Raw genomic sequence first — 20,545 nt, 5'->3', positions numbered from 1 at the left:
AATGAAAATAATGACTCCACTGTATTAAGAAGAAAAAGCTAGGAAATAAGATATTCTTAGCATAAATTAGTAAATTATAATAGGTATTTTAGAAGATTAATATTATATCACTAGAAAAATTTAGTAATGATAGAAGTTCAAACCTTTTCCAAATTTACTGGAAATATCACCATAAGATTTTAGTATAGTGCTTCAAAAGGAATTAAATATATAATTTTAAAAAAGGAAATACTGATCTGATAAAATTAAATGTCATTAAAAATAGGGAGTAATGGCCATCGGAAGGTACAATGACGTTTAGAGCTGCGATCTCTTCTCTTTCAGCAGGTCACAAGCTGTTACTGCCATAAAATAGTAATATCACCATTTGACTTGTCTTTTTATTTATATATGACTTATTTCTAGAAAGCATCACAAATGCTATCATTGTTTATCTGTAGAAAAGAAATTAAAACATAGCAATATCATGACATTTGATTTTGTTGTTGTTAGGTGCTGCCAGGTCATAGAGCATTTCTGAACAACAGACTGCACCTGGCCCTATCATCCTGCACCGGCCTCCTGACCTCTATCAGGCTCAAGCCCACTGTTACAGTCATTGTGTCAACCCATCTTCTTGAGGTTCTTCCTGTCTTTCTCTGACCCTCCACCTTTCTCAACATGTTGTCTTTTTCCAAGTGCTGGTCTCTCCCAAAAAACATGCCCAAAGTAATTTAATTACTATGTTAAAAAAAAAAAGAGAGAGAGAGAGAGAGCGAGAGTGAGGGCACTGGTGACTTAGTGGTAAGGAGTTGCACTGCTAACCCAAAGGTACGTAGTAGTTTGAATCCACTAGCTGCTCCAAGAAAGAAAAATGGCCAGTCTCCTCCTAGGCAATTTATTGCCCATGAAAAATCAATGAAACGGCTATAGTTGGTTCTGACTTAAAAACACACAACAACAAGTAAAAAAGAATTACAATGTAACATTTCTTAAAACAAATAAACAAACATGGGTCATCTAGATTAACTATTTTATAGAATTGAAGATATTATCCTTACTTTTTTTATATGGGAACATTACAGCTAAACAATTCTGGGAACTTACCCTGGTATACACAGCTAATTAATAGTGACCTGAGAAGCAGGCAGTCTCTAATTGTAAAGAGCTATTTCAAAATAATGACAGAAAATGGTTGCAACAGTACATTGATGTAGAATTTCCAGAAGTTCAAGGCAGATTCAGATGAGGATATGGGACATGCTAATGTGAGATGGATCTTGGTGGCAAGTAGAGATTATCACAGTGATACTTGTTTGTGTTTTCTTGACTATCCCAAAGGCATTCAACTATGTGGATCACAATAAATTGTGGATAACATTGCAAAGAATGAAGATTACAGAACATTTAATTGTGCTCATACAGAACCTGTACAGGGGCCAAGAAGTAGCTGCTCAAGCAGAAAAGAGGATACCGGCGTTTTAAAATTAGAAAAGGTGGGTGCCACTGTTGTTTCTTTTCATTATACTTGGTTAATATGTATATTGACACTGTTCTGTAGTTTCCACACTCAGTTGGGTCACCTTTCTTTGGAATGGGAACAAATATAAATCTCTTCCAGTCAGGTGGCCAAGTGGTTGTTCTCCAGATTTCTTGGCACAACTTGGTGAGCACGTCCAGGGCAACATCTGTTAACTGAAATACTTCAATTGGTATACCATCTATTCCTGGGGCTTTATTTTTTGCTATTTCCTTCAAAGCAGCTTGAACTTCTTCCTTCATCACCATAGGCTCTTGCTCATATGTTATTTCTTTAAATTCCTCTGTATCTGCCAATTCCTTTCTATATAATGACTCAGTATATTCCTTCCATCTTCTTTTAATACTTCCTGGATCATTTAATATTCTGCCCGAAGCATCCTTGATTACAGCAACTCTAGGTTTGAATCTGTTCTTCAGTTCCTTGAGCTTAAGAAATGCTGAGCGAGTTCGGCCCTTTTGATTTTCTGACTCTAGTTCCTCGCACATTTCCTTGTAGTATTTTGTTTTGTCATTGATTTCACATGCAAGCAAGATTCTGCTGAAGATCATCCAAAAACGATTAGAACAGCACATCAGCAGAGAACTGCCGGAAGTCCAGGCTGGGTTTAGAAGGGGTCGTGGTACTAGGGATATCGTTGCTGATGTTAGATGGATCTTGGCTGAAAGCAGGGAATACCAGAAGAATGTCTATCTGTGTTTCATTGATTATGCAAAGGCATTTGACTGTGTGGATCATAACAAACTGTGGCTGACTCTGAGAAGAATGGGAATCCAAGAATATTTAATTGTGCTAATACGAAACCTATACTTGAACCAAGAGGCAGTAGTCAGAACAGAGCAGGGTAACACTGCATTGTTCAAAATAGGGAAGGGCGTATGCCAGGGATGCATCCTGTCTCCATACCTTTTCAACATGTATGCAGAGCAGATTATCCGAGAGGCTGGGCTCTATGAGGAGAATTGTGGCATCAGGATTGGTGGAAGATCTATCAACAATCTCCGTTATGCAGATGACACAACCTTGCTTGCTGAAACTGAGGAGGACCTCATGCACTTGCTGCAAAGGGTCAAGGACTGCAGCCTTCAGTATGGACTGAGGCTCAATGTCAAGAAGACAAAGATTCTCGCCACTGGACCAATTGGCAGCGTCAGGATGGATGATGAAGAGATTGAGAGTGTTCACAGCTTCAGTTTGCTCAGCTCCACAGTTAACACTCTTGGTACCAGCAGTCAGGAAATCAAAAAGCGTATCGCGATGGGAAAGTCTGCCGTTAGGGACCTCTCAAACATACTCAGGAGCAACAGTGTCTCTCTGGAGACTAAGGTGCGCCTGATACAGGTCATGGTATTTGCAATTGCTTGTTATGCATCAGAGAGTTGGACAATGACTAGGGAGGACAGAAGGAGAGTGGATGCTTTTGAGCTGTGGTGCTGGAGAAGGGTACTGAATGTACCCTGGACTGCCAGGAAAACAAACAGATCCATCTTGGAGAGGATTAAACCAAGCTACTCCTTGGAGGCAAGGATTCTGGGGCTTCGTCTGACATACTTTGGACATGTTGCCAGGAGGGACGGGTCCTTGGAGAGGGACATCATGCTTGGGAGGGTGGAGGGACAGCGCAGGAGGGGAAGACCCTCTATGAGATGGATTGATTCGGTGACTGGGGTAATCGGGATGGGTGTGTCGGAGGCGGTGCGGTTGGCGCAGGATAGGGCAGGGTTTAGAGCTGTTGTGCATAGGGTCGCTATGAGTCGGAAACGACTCGATGGCACATAGCAACAACAACAATATGTATATTGAACAAACAATTTTAGATACTGGACAATATAAAGAACGTGCTACTGGGATTGTAGGAAGACTCAGTAGCAGCATGCAATTCACAATTGACACAGCCTTGATTGCTGAAAGTGAAGAAGACTTGAAACGTTTGAGGAAGGCCAGAGACTATGGCCTTCAGTATGGATTAGAACTTATCTCACTTGAATCAACTATTAACGTTACTGGCAGCAGAAATCTAGAAATCAAACAATGGATTGCATTGGGCAATTTTGTTGCCAAGGACCTTACCAAAGTGTTACAGAGATAAGTTGCATAATTTAGGTCTAAAGTATGCCTGGCCCAGGCACTGGCATTTCTAACTGTCTCACATATATGAACATCAGGCAATGAATAAGGAAGGCTGAAGAAAAATCAATGTCTTTGAAATTTGATGTTGGCAGAAAATCTTGACTATAAAATTTACTGCAAAAGAACCAACAAATTTATCAAGGAAGACAGGCAGTTGGCATGTTTCTTAGAAACCAGGATGGTGAGGCTTCCTCTCATATACTTTTACCATGCTGTCAGGATGGGGCAGTCTTTCCAGAAGGAGGCCAATCTTTGCAAAGGTGAAGGTGGATCAAAAAGATAATGACTTTCTATGAGATGGACCAATACAGTGACTACAATAATGGGATCAAGCATAGTGGATGGCACAGGACCAGATAATGTGTCCTTATGGGGATGGCACAGGGCCAGATAATGTGCATGTCCTTATACTTTAAAAGGATCTATGAATCAGAACTGCCTTGATGGTACCTGAGAATAATGACACTGCCAGAAAGCTAAGATAGTGGTTTCATACATAAATTCTAATACTCTCACCATTTTGTAGTGACCAAAGACTAGAATCCAGGTTTCCTAATCCCCAAAACATTCCATTCAATGCTTAACATGATGGTACAATTTTGCCTGGAGGAAATGACCAGCGACTTCCAAGGCTGGGGAAGAAGACTGAAGTAACTATTACCGAGGTGTGTTTTATGCTTAGAGGCAGAGACAACGCACCAGTTTTCATTGCAGGCTGAATCACAGGTGGGGCAGTGCTCGCAGAAGCGTCCGATGCTCATGGGATCAGTGCACTGGCATCTGCCACACACACAGGTGCCTCTCCCGCTGCACACTTGGCCCTTCGAGTTGAGGCAGTGTTGGGCTGATGCTGACGGGCACTGGCACCAGTCCCCTTCCCAGCCACTGTAGCACCGACATCTGCCAGCTTCACACTCTCCATGACCTGCAACGGAGACACACCAGGAATAAGTTACCAGGGCCAGTGTTTTGTGAAGTTTCCAAACATGCATTCCCCCTAGTATCCATAAAAACACATTGAGAGTTCAGTGAATGGAAGCAGTACTGTTTCCTCCTTGTCTGTTACAAACAATTCCCAGGCTTTACTAGCGTTCATGGTCTCCCCATGCTAATATATGGTGTTGACAAGTCTGAGTCAGTCCCTCCTGCAAGTGCTGCCTGCCTACTTGAATGCCAGTGTGCACTATATTTTACATGAAACCATACAAGAATGGAGATGTTACAAAGGCTAGAGTAATGTTAATTGTCTGATTTAAAATCAGGGCACACTATTAATGGTTTCCATCATTTATTCTTTCCATAATGTAAGTCTTTCATCAGTGGTGAGGTCTGGGATAATTTTGAAGAACCACGAGGCTTCAGTTCTTTAGGGCTATCTTAAAGGGAAAAGTGTCCTGTGAAGTTAAATAGATTCTTTCAGAGTCCAAGTGTATTATTTAGCAGGCTAGTGGAACATGTTATAATGAGTGAGTGTTGTTGTTTTTATGTGCCTTCTAGTCGGTTCTGACTCTAGGTGCTAAATGGAAAAGAAAAAGCAGGATGGTGTTGGGAATATTCATGCCCACTGTGGAAACATTAGTTAAATGGTTTAAAGTGTTTAAATTGCACAGTTAAGTGAGTTTTAGATGGCAGGAAGCATCAAAAACATAATATGCTAATATGAATTTTGAATCTTCAATTAGGGAAGAGTATTGTTGAGGCTTATATGGTGTTTGTCAAGTTTATTTGGCCACAGGCCTTTCCTTCCTCAAGTGCCTTTCTTCCCTTCCTCCCTTCCTTCCCTGACTCCCTCTTTTCCTTTTACTGCTAAACAACTCATGGGGTAACTCTTCCATAGAATATATTCCTGGATCGGCTCCTGTCTGGACAATAGTTTCATAATTAAATCAGCATTTTTTTTACTTAAATGAAAACATTAAAAGATGTTCTCACATTATGTGGATATAGCACATTATAAGTTGAAATATTATCACAGAATTGAGAGAGTTCTTTTAATTACTTTTCAAACAATACTTTGTATTAATTTTCAAATGTTGCACAGATCCCCCCCCCCCCAATCTACCCTCTAGATTGCGATTGTTAACATTTTCAGTTTGCTTGGCTCCACAATCAACACTCTTGGTACAAGCTGCCAGGAAATGAAAAGACGAATTGCACTGTGAAAGTGTGCTGTCAGAGACCTCTCCAAAGTACTGAAGAACAACGATGTCAGTCTAGAGACTAAGGTGGGCTTGATCCAGGCCATCCTCTTTGCAATTACTTGCTATGCATCAGAAAGCTGGACAAAAACTAGGGATGATAGGAGAGAAACTGATGCCTTTGAGCTGTGGTGCTGGAATATTGACTATACCATGAACTGCTAGGAGAACAAACAGGTTTGTTCTAGGGAGGGTAAAACCAGGCTGCTCCTTGAAGAAAAGGATTCCAAAGCTTCTGACATACTTTGAGCATGGTCCTTGGAGAGAGATGCCAGGTTTGGGATGGTGTAGAGACAACTCAAGAGAAGAAGACTTTGAATGAGATGGATTGATTCAGCGACTAGGGTAGTGAAGGTAGGTGTGTCGGAGACAGTGAGACTGGCATAGGATAGAGCAGGGTTCAGGGATGTGCATAGGATCACTGTGAGTCGCAAGTGACTCATAACAACAACAACAACAATAACCTTCTAGATGGCAGTAAACCTAATCAGTTATAAAGTAATCATAATTTGCTTCATTTTAAAAATTTTAATCTCTGTGTAGCCTCATACAATCTTCTAGATTATTTGCTAAATTATATTCACTTGAAGAACATTGTCTTAACAATTCTTTTGCTGACAGTGTTTTAAAAAATGAACTGAAGAGGTTTAAATTAATACAAACTTACAAGGTCTTTGCAATCACTTGCTATGCATCAGAGAGCTGGACAATGACTAGGGAGGATAGAAGGAGAATTGATGCCTTTGAGCTGTGGTGTTGGAGAAGAGTATTGAATATACCATGGACTGCTAGGAAAACAAACAGATTTGTCCTGGAGAGAGTGAAGCTAGGCTGCTCCTCCTTGGAGGCAAGGATTCTGAAACTTTGTCTGACATACTTTGGACATGTTGCAAGGAGGGAACAGTCCTTGGAGAGAGATGTTGTGCTTGAGAGAGTGAAGGGACAGCACAGGAGAGGAAGACCCTTGATGAGATGGATTGATTCAGTGACTGGGGTAATGGGGATAGGTGTGGGGTAGGCAATGGGTAGAGATGATAAGATTGGCACAAGATAGGGCAGAGTTTAGGGCTGTTTTCCATACTGTCGCTATGAGTGGCAGGCGACTCGACAGCACATAACAACAACAACAACAATTTTATATGTACTAATGCTTTAGAAAATTTTGAAGGATAAAAAAATACTTTTTGTAACTCATTTTCTTAAGCAAGATAGTATAAACTTTTTGATTAATACATTTATACGCAGTGTTGGTAACCATTAAATCGTCATTTAAAGAATTCTATGTTATGTGGCCAGTACAACAGCATGTATAAAATGTTCACATGATAGATGGTCTACACCTTTACAACAATTTTTAAAAAGGAAGAATAAAAACGTTATGCATGTTTGTGGACACTCACCAGCACACAGACTTCCGTGGTGATACGGGCAAGAAAAGTCATCCTTCTCGCAGTATTTTCCGTACACTTTTCCAAGCTTAGTTTTGTGACATAAGCATCTTCCACAAACACAAACTCCTCGACCACTGCAAACAGGCTGATCTCTGTGGGACTGGCAACTCTCAGAAGGAAACGGAGCTTCATCCAATTGACATTTATTGTCATCACACTGGAAACAGTGAGCGTCCGAAAACTTTTCATCTACACATGCTGCTCTAAGGTCTCTGCCATCATCACACTGACAGCTGCAGTTTCTATGGATATGGATCTTAGTGGTTTCATTGAAACCAATAGGCTTGATTATGGCATAGTTTTTTCCTCCTGTGACATCACATTTTTTCATTGTGACTGTGACATTGAAAAGAACCTAAATTTAAGGGGAGAAAGGAAATACTCTTATATGTACCATGCTTATTTTTACTTCTAATAATAGGTCTATATATATTTAGAACCAACAATAGATCTTAGGGAAATAAATATTTATAAATTATGCATGTATTGCAACCAACTCCTCCCAGGTATCCATTAACACATCCTTTCAATTCCAGTTATTTCCTAATTAACAAACTAGAGCTTTAAAGAGTGTAATGTGTGCTCATTATTCTTATTGTACTAGTAAATGAACTTGGGTGAGTGAAGTTTATTTGAAGTATCTTCTTCACCAAGATGATTTATGTATTCCTGAAAAGCAATTTCCTGGCCAACTTGAGAGAGAATAGGCTACTTTTTAGATTCGATTTTTTATATTCTAGAATTATGGAGTATTTGCCACTAGCAATGAATCTAATAAACCCAAGAAAAGGGCTCTTTATGGGTTAACAGTCTCTAAATGAGATATTCAGATGAGCAGGTTTTTTACCTTGTTGTGGTAAGAGGCTGAACAATTGTGAAGGGATATAGTTAAAGTCATCACATGTTCCATAGGAAAAAGGTGGGTAATCTCTTTCCATGTGATTTACTGCCTCTGAGGACCAGCTGGAAGGTGAGCTACGGGTTGATTCTAACTCTACTGCACTCAGCAACATCTATTTTCTAGAGACCTAGGCAAAGTCTGAGAGTCAATTTTTACTTTAAACAGGATACAAATGGTAGGCAAGAAGGGCTTCTTCTGATGTTACTCAAGGGGGCTCTGCTAGCCTGGTGGTTAAGAACTGTGATGGCAACCCACAGGTACCCTCACAGAACCCACCAGTGGGCGGCTGGAGAAACACAAGCAGCCCTCTGCTATGCAACTCACTAGAGAGTTAGCTAGGAGTCAGTTCCGACTCAGTGGTACATAATAACAATGATGCAAAAGGTAAGACCTCAATACAAGGTCAAAAGCTTGTCTAGTGAGAAAAATCATTCTAGAACTAAGGGCTAGTACTGCCAAAGTTTTATTTCCTCCATCATTCTGAAATTCTTTTCTTTGCAAAAATTTCCCTTTTCTATGTTTTTGACCAGGTATTGATTTATGTCTGTATCTAGTGACCTGCCATACTGTCTTCATTGAATCTGGCCAATAAGAAAATTATGTACGTTTTTCTTGTTTGTTCATTTCTGTTGTTTTTACATTTTCCCCCTCTACAGTAGACTGTTGAAAGGAGGAGTGGCATCCGAAAACCCTATGAACCTGGAGAGAGGATGAAAGGCATCCAAGCGTCGAGGACTCTCCTTCATAGGGTCACTATGAGTCGCCTGTGACTCAACGGCACTTAACAACAACAACATAAATCTCTGAAAACTTATGTGCAATATATTGATATTCATAACATGAAAGAAAGGTGTGATATTTAGGCCTCTCTAGTATATGTATGCAGCCTTATAATATTATAATCAATACTGCTGATATGCTTGAAATATTTTTGGCTTTAAGAATGCTAAGAAGTAACAGATGTAGAGGATAATATAGTACTTGCCAATACACAAACCTTGGGTTTATATAATTAAGAATCTATATGACTATTCCTGAGAGTCAATTGTTTATATTACTTGGTTTGAAGTGAAGAAAAAGAGAAGGAATATGGAGAAAGGAGAATGGAAAGGAGAAAAAAAAAGTTAAGAACTAAAGAAAACCACTCTGCCCAAACTTAGATTTTTAAGGAAATAACTACTTCCCAAAGCCTTTAAAAGAATGTATGGTTAACTTTTTACTAGTACAAAGCTTTCTCTATGTTTAATGGAAATGAAATATGTGTTTTGAAAACTACTAGATGATTTTTTAAAAGACATCCAGCACGTTATTATAGAGCAGTCTGCAAAATTAGAAATTCGCAATATTTTTTAAAATATATAGCATATTGGAGCAACTATAAACAAAAGCCCAGCAAAACCAAAACCCTCCACCAGTGAGTAGATCTAGGCTCTCGGCAACCCCAGAAGCAGAGCAGAACTGCCCCATAGGGTTCACAAGGCTGTAATCTGTATAGAAGCTAGCTGACTGGTACATATTTTTCCTGGGGAGTGGCTGCTAAATTTGAACTGTTTACCTTTGGGTTGGAAGCCAAGCACATGACCACTATGCCACCAGGGCTCTCGCAGAAAAATCATAAAACCAGTCAAACCCACTGTAATTAAGCAAATTCTGACACATGATAAACCTCTACCAATTTGCAAGGCTGTAAGTCTTTACTGAAGGAGACTGCCTATCTATTTCTCTTGGTGAAGCTGGTGGATTCAAACCTTCAAACTTTTGTTAGCAGCTTAACATGTAATGCCACCACCAGGCCTTCTTGTGGAAGAATCATATTACTTACAAATTCTCAACTTCATTCATTTATTTATGTATGTATGTATGTATGTATTTATTTATTTATTTAAGGTTCACGTATATTTATTTTTCATTTATAGCTGTATTTTACATATGCTTGATTATGTTATATATGATTATTTTAGACAAAAAGTAAATTCTGACTAAAGAGAAGTTTTATTAAAAAATTGAGCATAGACTCTTTCAACAACTCTTATTCTCCATAGTAGAATATTTTTTAAAGATTGCCATCATGCAACTTTGCAGGTGGAGGGAGGAGGGAATTAGAAGTCTTCTCCTCTAACTTGTTTGTTTAAAAATGACATAGTGATGTCTCAAGTGGCTAATGACTCCTGAAAATAACTTTTCGCCTTGTAAAAATCCTCTTCAAACACCCTCCAGGTATTTATTTAATCATGCACAGGTCCCTAGGAGAAGTCTTATCTTCTCTGGATCAATTTCCCGATGGTGCTGCAATGGAGGCCTCTTGTTTCAATGATAACTCATCACTTTTTACTTAAATAATGTCTCCTTCCTCTCCTTTCTTAATTGTTCTTGTAAAATTGTCCATTTTCCCTTAAGTAATTATATCAGGACAATCACAAAAATTTCAGAAGTCTCGGTCTTCCTCAACACCTCCATCATTCCCACTCCTCTCATTTCTGTGCTTTTCACATTTCAGGTAATGCTATGGATTTTTAGCCTTGGAACCAAAATGGGATTGACATCAACATAAGATAATTATGCATACTAATTCTTTGAAGATAAACTGCTTTTTACGTTTATAAACACTGTAGTGAGTTCCCATCAAGTCAGGCTCCTGACCCATGGGGATTCTATTCACAACGAGGTCAAGCCACTGGGCTCATGGAGGTTCTACTGACAGAAATTTGGAAATGCTCTGCTAGACCTTTCTATTTTTTTTTTTTTTACTCTAGAAGCTCTCCTAAAGTTTGTTCAACATGATAGCAACACACTAATTGTTAACTAATAATAGTTGCATTGAGGTAGGTAGTAGTTTCACTAAGCTACACTGGCCAGGAATTGAATTTCCATGTCTATATGAAAGGTGCAAATTCTACCACTGAATTATCACTGCTCTCAGGCTGGCTTAGCTGTAAGCAATTGTGCTTCCAACTCAAATGAAGGAAGTTTGATTTCACCAGCTGCTCTGGAAGAGAAAGATGGGCAATCTCTTCCTGTGCCATTTACAACTCACTGCATATCTTGCTCTGAACTCAACTAGATTTAACAGCACAACAGCATTATTGAATATTTAATGTATGTATGTTCATTGATTTTGAGAGAGTTCAGAGAAGAGTTAATAGAGTTAAAAGAAGTAGAAACCTTCGGAAGACATGAAGGAAATAATAAGAAATTTATTTTGAAGTCTAAATAAGATTCCCAGAAATCCGTATTAAGTTTTCCAGAATGGTTTGAGGCCAAAATTTAATAAACTTAAAACAAGAAAAATGTACATGACATACTTCATCATTGCTTGTCACGTTTCTGCATCCGTCTGTGCCTGGCTTTTTGGATCCATCTGGACAGATGGCTGTAATGTTAAAATAGACACCTTGTGCCTGGTTTTCCACCTGAATTTTCACTTCTGAAAGCAGTTTCTGCAAAGATATAATTTTTTTAAAAAATCTCAAAGAGAAGCAAGAAAATATAGTCAAGTTTATGAACTCTTTCTTGATTTAATTTTTAACTTAAAAAAAAAGTGTTCACCTGAAAAAAAAAGGATGAATAAAACGTCATAGCCATGTGCACCAGTTAAATTTCAAACACTTAAGATACTCTGAAGTGCTGGATATCTATACTTAAATTTCTCTTTGTACTTATTTTCATAACTGTCTTTTGATCAATTCAAAAGTATTTTACATTTGGCTTGTGCTACAAAACAATCATTGTTTCTGTTATATTTTTAAAATTCAATAATACTAATATTTTATGATAGGTTAAATAAAATATGGAAAGCGCATATATTATTAAAGAGGAAAAATCTTGAACACTTAGAATATAAAACAAGCGTCTAACAATTGTAGTTACTAATGTTATATTTCCATTTAAAAAACTTAGTTGTTAGTTGCTGTTGGGTTAACTCCAACTCATGTTGGCCCTGTGTACAGCTTAACAAAAGGTTGTCTGGTCCTGCACCATCTTCACAACTATGGAGAGTTGTCAGAGTTTACTGTTGCACCCTTTATGCAGTGCCTTCCAACCATGCTGTTTCTGTTAAGTGCCATTAATAGAGACCTGACTAACCGTGTACCAGAGCCTTGAGCCATAGTCACGGTTTCTGCCCACTGGGTCTCATGCTCAAATGCATTGTTGCAGTCACTGTATCAATCTATCCTGTTGAGGGTCTTCTTCTCTTTTGGTGACCTTCTGCCTTTCCAGATATGATGCCTTTTCCCAAGGTAATATGCCTAGAATATGTGAGACCAAGTTATACTATCCTTGTCTCCATGGAGCACCCTGGTTGCCTTTGTACCAACAGAGATTTGTTCATTCTTTTGGCAGCCCACAGGATAGTCAGTACTCTTTCCCAACATCACAATTCAATGGCATCCATTCTTCTCCAGTCTTATTAGTTGTTCAATATTCAGATGCATAAGAAGCAACTGATAATATCATGGTTGGATCAGGCACATCATAGTCTTTAAACTGGTATCCTTGTACTTAAGCAGTTTAGAGACTCCTGACAGCAGATTTACCCAAGTAATAATTTTTTTTTTTACTTCTTGAATCCTGTTACAATGGACATTGATTGAGATCCAAGTAAGATGAAATCCTTGACAACCTGAATACTACCTCAATACTGTTGGTCCAGTGGGGAGGATTCTTGTTTTCTTGATGTTAAAATATAATCTTTATTGAAGTTTATGATCTTTGATCTTCTCCAGGTTGTATCATTTGTCTAATGACATACAGATTAAATAGACAAGGAGAAAAGATGAGCTCCTAATACACACCTCACCTAATTTTAAACCATTGAACACTAAGACTTTTAATAATATGACTTAATTCCCCCTATATACTGGGCAATACAGTGATCTGTAAATTTTTCATTTGCCAATTTTGCAAAGAAAATGGAGATCTTTGTCCCCTAATCTGTTTTGGCCTGGAAGCTGTGCTGAAGCTTGACTATTGCAGGTGTCCCTGCACTTATTAGAAATAGTTATAGTGTAGCATCCTGTGTCAGAACAACAGTAAGCCATCTCGGCGCTACAAAGAAAAAGGTGCTGCTAAAATATTTCAGTCTATCATAAAAGTGGTTGATTACACACACATGTCTACATGTGGTTATAGGCACAAGAAGTATCTAATATGACTGTAAAACTTCCTAAGAATAGCCTAGAGTTTTTCCAAGTCCTTGGGAATATTTTTCTAAATCAAACTTGACTTAAATCTTACTATCAACAAGGATTTCTCATTGGGCAAGAAATAATTCATTTATTTATTCAGTAACCTCTATATACACCCACTCAGCATCTGTAGCTGCTTATAATATGTATGGCATACTCCAATTTCTTCTATCTCAATTTCTGAGATTTAAAATTTGAGTTATTATAAATATAAACTGAAGATATGTACACAATTTGTCCTCATTTTTGTAAATGAGTCTGACAATTTCAAAAGTTCTTAGAATACAAACAAAAGGAATAGGAAGTATTTAAGTATGTACTGAAGGAAAGAGAATTAACCACATGCTATGAAGAATAAAGTAATTTTCAATTGTTTCTTATTTTTGAGTAATTTTTCCTTTTCAAAAAGCATAATCCACAAAAAGTTATGTGCTTAAAGATTATTAACTGATAAATGAACTATGACAGTATATCTTCGAACAAGGTATAAAACAATCAATGTCAACTACATTTTAAAAATCTCTTAGAAAGTTATGTATACTTCATCAGTTAATTGAATTAGTTTCTCCAAAACAATACAAATGTCCAATGGCATATAAACATTGACAATACAGTTATAGTATGGTTGGTATAGCATAGGGATGCTGGTATAGCAACAGGACACTATATCTATCGCTTATATTAGTCCCTGAATGGTGCAAATGGTTATTGGATTTTGTTACCAATTGGAAGGTTTAGGGTTCAGGTCAACCCAAGGGCACCTCAGGTGATTGGCCTAATGACCTACATCTGAAATATCCACCACTGAGGTATGTATGGAATACTGTTCTATTCTGACATGTGGAGGTTTATTCCCCAAGTGTTGGAACCCATTCTATGGTAACTGGTAACACCTGCAGCAGCAGTGGAAGTATGTATGTATGCAATGTCTGAAGGAAATAACTAACACATTTAGCATTCTTGTCTTGGCCTCATAAAATTCTGCTTTTCTTGAAATGTTCAGTTGTTTAAGTCCAGTGTTTTTCAAACAAGATGTGAAGACAAATCTCTAAGTTCTTGCCAGTTCTGGGATTCAGAAATTTAGTTCTAGACACAGCCTGAGATTCCTTTTCAACATTTAACAGGTAAAAGATCACAAAGATATTTTTCTGTTGTAGAATTCTTTTTGTTGGATTTCAAGACAAATTTCAGAAGAATTTTTGAAAATATTTCCATACAGAATGTGGTAACAGAATCGCTAAAGATGTTAGTCTGCCAATTGTTGTTGCTGCTGTGTACAGTAGAGTCAGAACCGATGCGCTTTCAGAGGCAGTAAATTGCACGGAAGGAGACTGACCATCCTTCTCCTGTGGAGCAGCTGATGGCCTTGAACCTCCAGGATTGCAGAGCAGCTTCTTGCCACTAGGTCACCAGAGCTCCCAGTCAGAGCTTCTAGTCAGTCAGAGCTTCTAGTCAGTCAGAGTGAAGTTTCATTGGACTTACTAGAATTTTCCATTGCTTAAGTTTATTCAGGTGAACAAAAATGTCACTCAAGCTTCCTAGACAAGTCAAGGAAAACAAATAGTGCTGTCTCAAAAGGTTTTCTTTGCCAGAGTTATAGTCTGATGAATAGGTAAAAAGGTTGTTTATGTATCTTGATTGATTAATAAGAAAGCTTATACTTAAAAATTCGGAAGGAGATTTCGAACATGTGAGCTCCTTCCCAACTGTAACTATCCTTGGAAACTAACTAATGAGAATGGATTTCATGCATGAATGATTTCCCTTGACAAGGAGATACACATGTCTTAATGATACTGTTGTTGAAGAGAAACAAAACTTGAGATGTTCCCCTTACTTGAATCAATATAGTTTTTGAACACAGAACAATTTCTTGTCAAAAACTGAAAAAAGATGCATGCTTTTTAAAAAAGGAACAAAGTTTAAACAAATTCATTTTTTATTTTGTCTACTTCTTTCCTTTCTCTTTTGTACACAAGTTCAAGGCAGGTGCTGCTTGGAGAAAAGTTAAGCAGCAGCTGACTGGAAGGTTTTCCTTGGTGGCTCCCATTTAGGCACTAAATACACTGCCATATCAGGAAGAAAATCAGAGGATTTTTAGAAATGGAACCTTATTTTCCCCTCTGTGCTTTTATTTAAAAAGGTTGGCCTCACCAGGGAGGAAGCACCTGTGTCCTGGAGTACAGGAGTATTTGGATCCCAATCTTAACTCCTACTAAATAAATTGCTTAACTTATCTTGCTCTCAATCTCTGCAAATATACAGTGTGAGTCAAAACATCTGATTTACAAGCCAACTGTGAGGAATAAATGCAGTCATATTTGGAAAAGGGCTGCTTCTTGGTAAAATAAATATGATGGATCATTATAACATCTTAACAGAGATTTTTTTACCTTAACAAATGTCTATGATAAGACATTAGATTTATCTTTAAAGTCTCTGCACCTTATTTGTCTCCTGCATACAAGGGTGGAGAGCATAGGAATACAAGTCTACAAAACAATATATCATTGAGATGACTTAAAAATATCAAACAAATTTTATAAAAGTGCTAAGATAAATAATCAATTGTTTGACTAAGGAAAGTAGGAAAGTCTTCATGCTACTACCAGAGAGCTCCTCAGTTACTATGATTTAAGAAAATAATAATGCAAGTTTTTAACTTTGTCTTTACACTCAGGATATTAGAAATGCCTTAGTTAACAAGGAGAGTACGCTGTACAACTATGATCAGTAGATGATTCACTGAGCATTTGATTGGCAAAGAAATCAAGTTAGCACAACCTGAGCATATCATCAGTGAAACACCTGGGCAAAGAAAGACAAGGTAACTTTGCCAAAATTTCATGTTACAGTGAGTGGCAGGAAAAGAAAAACAAAACAAAAGAAAAAAAAAATCTGTTGCTGCTAAGTTGATTCTAACTCACAGCTGCCCTACAGGACAGAGTCGAATTGTCTCATTTGTGTTTCCAAGATCGTCATGTTTATGAAATCAGACTTCCACATCTTTCTCCAGTGAGTCAACTGACAGGTTCAAATTATTGATCATTCAGCTAGTGGCAGCCCAGCACTTGACTACTCTGCCACCAGAGTTCTTTGTGGCAAAGTCAAGGATAATCTCTTGGTTTCAGGTTCTTAATCTAATATTCTTTTTACTATTCTTTTCAAAAGGATACGGTACTGCTTTGTACTCTGTCCAAGAACGGACAGTAAAATTTTATATAGAAAACAAAATCGAAGCATACCTGATAAGCGTCTACTACCAAATTATTGAGGTTTGCAGCATTTGATTCTATTTGACCAGCAATGGTGCCAGGCAAGAGTGGTAGAAGATCCTGGAAAACACAGAAATTACACTTATATAACAAGAAGAATATATCATGGTGCTGCAATCAACAAATAGAAAATACTTTTAGAGTAATCATAGTGAGGCATAAAATTAAAAATCCTGGAAACAAGAAATACATAAGTAAACCAGAGCACCTAATAAAGCACACATTCAAGATAACAGAGTATATCTGTGTATGCATATGAGTGTGTGTATACATAAATTACACAGGGACAAGGATCCAATCCAAGTGCTGACTGGCATTTCTCAAAGTACTTACCATGGAACATAATCCCATGAGATAGGAAACATTAAAAAAAAAAAAACAAACACTGGAAGACAAAGTTTGACAATTTACATTTAAAGACACAAAATATATCTAAAGACACGAAAGATTTTAAGAAGCCTGTAATTCAGAAATAATTTAACATTAAGATACTATCTTACTAGTTTCCTATTTTCCTCATATAAAATTATTATTTACAGAACTACTTTCGGTGGATTGACCTTTTGGATATATTGGCCTCAGACAGAAGGAAAAAGCATAATAATTAATAGAAGTGTCTTCTGGACGGACAGTACTAAATAATTATGGAGAAGATTCTAGGTATTTTTAGGAAGAGAATGAGAATGAATGAAAATACAAAAGTTTACCAGAGTAACAGCTTAAATAAGAATGAAAAAGAGAACGGACTAACTGAAGTTTATAAATAAAAGAATGAGTTTGTGCCTTGCTATATATTTATTCAATCATCTTGCCTTTCATCCAAAACAAAGCAAACCGGTTTTTATCAACTTGATTTCAACTCACAACAATTCCCTGTGTTATATAGAGTAGAACAGAACCTCCCAAGGTTTTCTTGGCTGCAAAGTTCATGGACATCTATCACCAGGACTTTGATCCATGGAGTCACTGGATGGACTCAAACTGCCAACCCTGTAGTTAGTAGCCTACTGCAAACAATTTGTACCACCCAAGAATTTATTTTGATGTCTCAGATAGTAAGGGAAACAAATTACTTGTAGGTTTTCAAAATTTTTTTATTCAACCCTTATTTAGCACCTGTTGCACACCACTTTGGAGATGCTAAGTTATTAGATAATGGTGTTTCCATCTCACAAATATATGCATGATAATGTCACAAAAGAGACAAGAGACAATGCAAACAGAACTCTAATGAAAGGGATATCCAGAAAGCAGTTAAGGGCCGGCAGATGTTTTCAGGGATGTTTCTTTGCCAGAAATGGCCCATGAGCTGTGACTTAAGGATGAGTTAAGAATCTTGGGTGTGGCAACTACTTAAGTGCCTGCCTAGATGAAAGTTAGGTAGTTCAGACTCACTTAGAAACATGTTGGGAGACAGGATTTGTGATCTGTGTCAGAAAGGTCATAGCCTAGGAAATGCTACGGAGCAATTCTTCCTGTGCATGGGTGGGGTCACCATGAACCAGAATCTTTATAGAGTGCTACAAATGGTTAACTGACTACTAACCAAAAGGCTGGTGGTTCAAGTCTGTGCAGTCATTTTACATGAAAGTCTTGGAAACTTATCCACTTTTGAAAAATTAGCCCATTTAAACCCCTATATGAAGAAAAGAAAAGCCTGCCACCCACAGTTCTCTTTAGATACACACGGGATCACTAAGACTTGGAATGAAAACTGGTGAATTCCTGGGCATACAAAGGTAGCAGAGCTTGTCTGATTTCCAGAACTTATTCTTACTCTGTACACAATCCAACTGATAGACTTGATTTGTGATTTGTCAGCCAGTGGCAAATTTTAAAAGGAAGTAGGGTGAAACTCCCAGAGCTAATAATATTATCAACAAGTCATAAACTTTGGAGAAAATGGTGCATTAATGCTGCACAGAATTCTGGGTCCGTTGTTTAACTAAGAGTGTACCAGCACAAGATTTGGGTTGCTTGAATGATTTGGGCAAGTATTTAACATTCTTGACGGTGTTTCTACATTTTTAAAATGGATATAGTATAATATTAACCTTATTAATATGAGTTGTTATGAGAATTAAATGTTAACGTTTATAGACTTGGTACCAGACAATAATAATCACCCAATAAAGAGAAGTTTTCCTCCATCATTAATCAAATGATTTGGACAATTTGGGTCTGAGTCCTATTTCTATAGATGTTAATGATTGGTACAATAGAAAAGGGTTTCATGTTATATAAATTTGAGAATGCATGGAAATAAAGTTTCACCATGGATTTTAAAGGAAAAAGGTTTTATGACTTAATAACACCTCAGATCACAAATATGATAGTGGATATGGGGGGAATTAGTGAATGGAACCCTTTATCTGTGACAATTACAAAAATGTTTAAGATTTATTGAATCAAAAGATAAAGTAGTTTCTCTGAGGAAATAAAAAGCACCAGGGGTTGAACATTGAGAGTGATATACACATTGAGGGAGAGGGAACAGAAGACTCAAAAGTCCCTAAAGGAATGAAGATAATGTAATGAAGAGAGATGCACAGTGAGCCGGCACATTATGGGGCTTTTATGAAAGTGAAGAAAAGCCAAGATTCAGTGAGAAGAAAAACCCAGAGGCTGTAAGAAAACGATAGCAGGGATACAGAAGACTAGCTGTATGCTGGGGCTCCCAGGGTCCTCCATATGGAGTGTCACAGGGCCTGGACGTCTATTCAGCTTCTGAGTCTCAACTGACCCAAAGCATTTTGAATGGCTCAACAGTGGTTTTCATGGCATCTCTTGTTTTCATGGTATGACACAGACCTAGGTATGTTTGTACTGTTGAAAACTAGGATAAACTTCTACAATCAATTTCAGTTTATAAACATATACTGAAAAAGTATACAAATAAGATTCTGGAGATGAGAAGTGTAGGGGCAGAACATGGTCTTGTTTTTCCACCTGATAAAAGTTTTCTCCATTATCTTAAAAGCCAGTACCAACCTTGAATATCAATGTAATGAATACAATTCTCAAACAGCCCTTAGCATACACATTTGTTTCAAGGTGTTAGAACAGCAGATGGAATTTATATTTTAATGCTAATTAAAGACATCATATTATATACATTAATCAATGCAGTATTAAATTTAGATTGGATAAAGTAAAATTCCATAATGCAATTTTAAATTTAGATAGTACACAATAAAATTCCTCAAAGGAATTTGAAATTTAGTTTGTACAGAGTAAAATTCCTCTGTGTTTCTAAGAAGTATCCTAACTCCATTTATCAATTCCAACATTTTATCTTTTGTGCTTTGGGGAATGAACATACCTTATACCAATGAAACTGTTTCCCTTGAACTGCAAAGATGACATTGATGTTGTGGTCTATTAATTTTTCTGAAAGTTGGCCTAGTGAGGGATGTTCCTACAACAGATAACGACATAAAGAAGAAAGTGAAATGTTGTAGCTTAATTCCACATACAACCTAATATTTATTAAGAAAAGCATGCGATTATGACTCACGGAGCTCTTTGGATGAGTAGAATTACCCCATAGGATTTCTGAGACTGTAAATCTTTACAAGACTGCTACATATTTATCCCATGGAGTAGCTACTATGTTCAAACCAGCAACCTTTTGGTTCACAGCTGAATGCTTAACTACAGTGTTACCTGGTACCTCTAGTTTTTCTAGAAGCACTTATATCCTCTATAAAAGTAATAGAAACATATTATAACTACTTTACAGATCCGCTCAGCTTATTGGCATCAAGTAGAAGTCAAGAACAGTGTGACCTTTTCAAAGAACCAACTCCTAGTTTTGTTGATAGTTTCAATTGTTTTTCTGTTTTCTATTTCATTTATTTCTGCTCTTGTTTTTATAATTTCAGT

General features: G+C 37.4%; 1 protein-coding gene across 2 annotated transcripts in view; it reads right to left on the bottom strand.

Moving 5' to 3' along the window:
• The window catches only part of ITGB8 (integrin, beta 8), a 116,688-nt gene that overhangs the window by 5,752 nt on the left and 90,391 nt on the right, over nucleotides 1-20,545 (bottom strand). For both annotated transcript variants that reach the window (XM_006880284.1, XM_006880285.1), the window contains exons 7-11: nucleotides 19,983-20,078; nucleotides 16,631-16,720; nucleotides 11,502-11,636; nucleotides 7,248-7,653; nucleotides 4,349-4,574 (exon numbers count right to left, since the gene is read on the bottom strand). In XM_006880284.1, the coding sequence (XP_006880346.1) occupies nucleotides 4,349-4,574; nucleotides 7,248-7,653; nucleotides 11,502-11,636; nucleotides 16,631-16,720; nucleotides 19,983-20,078 (953 nt within the window). The remainder of the gene's footprint in view (nucleotides 1-4,348; nucleotides 4,575-7,247; nucleotides 7,654-11,501; nucleotides 11,637-16,630; nucleotides 16,721-19,982; nucleotides 20,079-20,545) is intronic.

This window comes from Elephantulus edwardii, unplaced genomic scaffold (assembly GCF_000299155.1).
Source record: "Elephantulus edwardii isolate Elephantulus edwardi_28Jun2011 unplaced genomic scaffold, EleEdw1.0 scaffold00007, whole genome shotgun sequence".
NCBI classification, from domain to species: domain Eukaryota; kingdom Metazoa; phylum Chordata; class Mammalia; order Macroscelidea; family Macroscelididae; genus Elephantulus; species Elephantulus edwardii.
This window is presented reverse-complemented; position numbering and strand designations above follow the sequence as displayed.